At 38.5% G+C, this 1,907-nt stretch overlaps 1 protein-coding gene across 1 annotated transcript; it reads left to right on the top strand.

The window, feature by feature from the left end:
• Positions 1–358: 358 nt before the first annotated feature.
• On the top strand, positions 359–1,648 carry LOC105970701 (F-box/kelch-repeat protein At3g23880-like). Its single transcript, XM_012995534.1, has one exon. It carries the CDS (start codon positions 359–361, stop codon positions 1,646–1,648), a length of 1,290 nt encoding a protein of 429 aa, XP_012850988.1.
• Positions 1,649–1,907: the final 259 nt, after the last annotated feature.

The following is a 1,907-nucleotide window of genomic DNA, read 5'->3' as shown; positions in this document are numbered from 1 at the left end:
AATTTTTGGTCCATTATTTTTATAAAGTGATATTTAAATTTTTTATTCTACCATTTTGAACCCCTGGCAAAAATCCTTGATCCGCCACTATATATATATATATATATATATATATATATATATATATATATATATATATATAAATAAAGTCCTCCAATACTAGGTATATCTCGTTAGAAAACATGGGAAGAGTTCAACAAGGAAACAAGTATCTCTACGTATCTCTCTAGAAAACTTTTGGAAGAGTTGAAGAAGAAAAAGAAGTCCAATAGTTAATTTATATATAGACGGACGGGTATATAATTATTTATGTACTCCCTACAACTCTCTCTGTCTTTTTCTCTCAACAGATTAAGAGATGGGAAATAATAATAAACAGATAAAACTAGGGACCGGCGGCAAAGGTAATGAATCGACGACGAAGACGATGATATACTTTCCTGACGAACTTGTTGAAGAAATACTGTCACACCTTCCTGTGCAGATTCTGATCCGCTTCAAGACTGTATCCAAATCATGGAACAATATAATCTCTTCCCCAAGTTTCGCGAAATCGCACCTCAACAATTACGGCAAAAACAACTTCTTTGCTCTCCTCGCCTTCGATGTAACCACCGAAAAGTGGAAACTATCGTTGGCCACGTTCGGCACATCGTCGGAATCGACAACTGTAGTTGTTGGTGGCCGCCGTGCAGAAGAAAAATTTATTGAATTACCAATATTGAAGTTGAAGAAGTATGAGATCAGACCTCGCAAAGGCAAAATCATAACAGCAAAAGACAGAGTCATAACCGTAGGGCCGTTTAACGGTTTCATCTGCATCCACGGGATCCAAAGGATTCAAGATATTATCCTATACAACTCTTATAACCGAACAAGCGAGATTCTCCCGAGCGGCGGTCCAATTTCCGACGGCGATGGTATCAGATTTGGCAGCAAAAGAAGCATGGGATTTGGTCTAGATTTTATTACCAAAGAAATCAAACTAGTGCAACTTTTGTCTTTTTATTTTTGGGTCGATAGAGGATTTGTAAGCGGAATCCGCGTGGACATATACTCCCCGAGCACGAAAACATGGAGACAACTCGACCGAGACGTCGCCACAACACAAATTTTGGTAGAGAATGCAATTGGGTCGTACAAGGATGGTTCGTTTGCTCATTGGCTAGAATGTAGGCAAACTGATATAATATCTTTCGACATGAAGAAAGAGGTCTTTGTGACAACGCCCCTTCCCATTCGAATACACAACTCCGGAAAGAATATTAAGATTTTTGTCAAGGAGAGCAGATCGCTTGTCCTATTCTTATATCCGGATGTTCAAGTTTCGGAAGAAAACTACTTGTTCGATAGATGGGAGTTGACCGGTTTGGGGGAGCAGGGAAAGCACTGGTCCTTGTTGACGCGTATCGGACCTTTTTTAGGAGTGTGTAAGCCTGTGGGAGCTTTGTGGAGCAGCCATGTAATTGTTGTGAGGGTGGGAGATAATAAGCTGGTTTTCTACGATTACTCGACTCAACAAGTTAGAATAACTTATCACCTCGAGGACAACAATTACTATAATTTCATCAAAGTTCTCGACTATAAGGGGACTCCGTATTGGTCATGTATAACGAGTTGCAGTGAAGATAGATGTTCCTTGCCATAGGATCTGTTGGACGAAAGATAAGAGTCCATTCTACCCGCCCGAGAAACATGTTATTTTTTTTTAGTAATTTTTAATTTTTACCCGAAACTATTTAGAAATTAAAATGAAGGGTCTATTTGTGAGAACCCTCTCTAGCATTATTTAATGAGGATGAGTCCACCTCATTTTTCTTTTTTAGTGAGAGATCTATCCTTCTTTTTATTCTCAAATATATCCTTCCTCTATTCACTACCTATTATACACTAGTTTGATGCACTTT

This window comes from Erythranthe guttata, chromosome 11, assembly GCF_056151865.1.
Source record: "Erythranthe guttata isolate IM_541 chromosome 11, IM_541, whole genome shotgun sequence".
NCBI lineage: Eukaryota > Viridiplantae > Streptophyta > Magnoliopsida > Lamiales > Phrymaceae > Erythranthe > Erythranthe guttata.
Note: the sequence above shows the minus strand (reverse complement) of the source record. Positions and strands in the feature narration are given on the sequence as shown.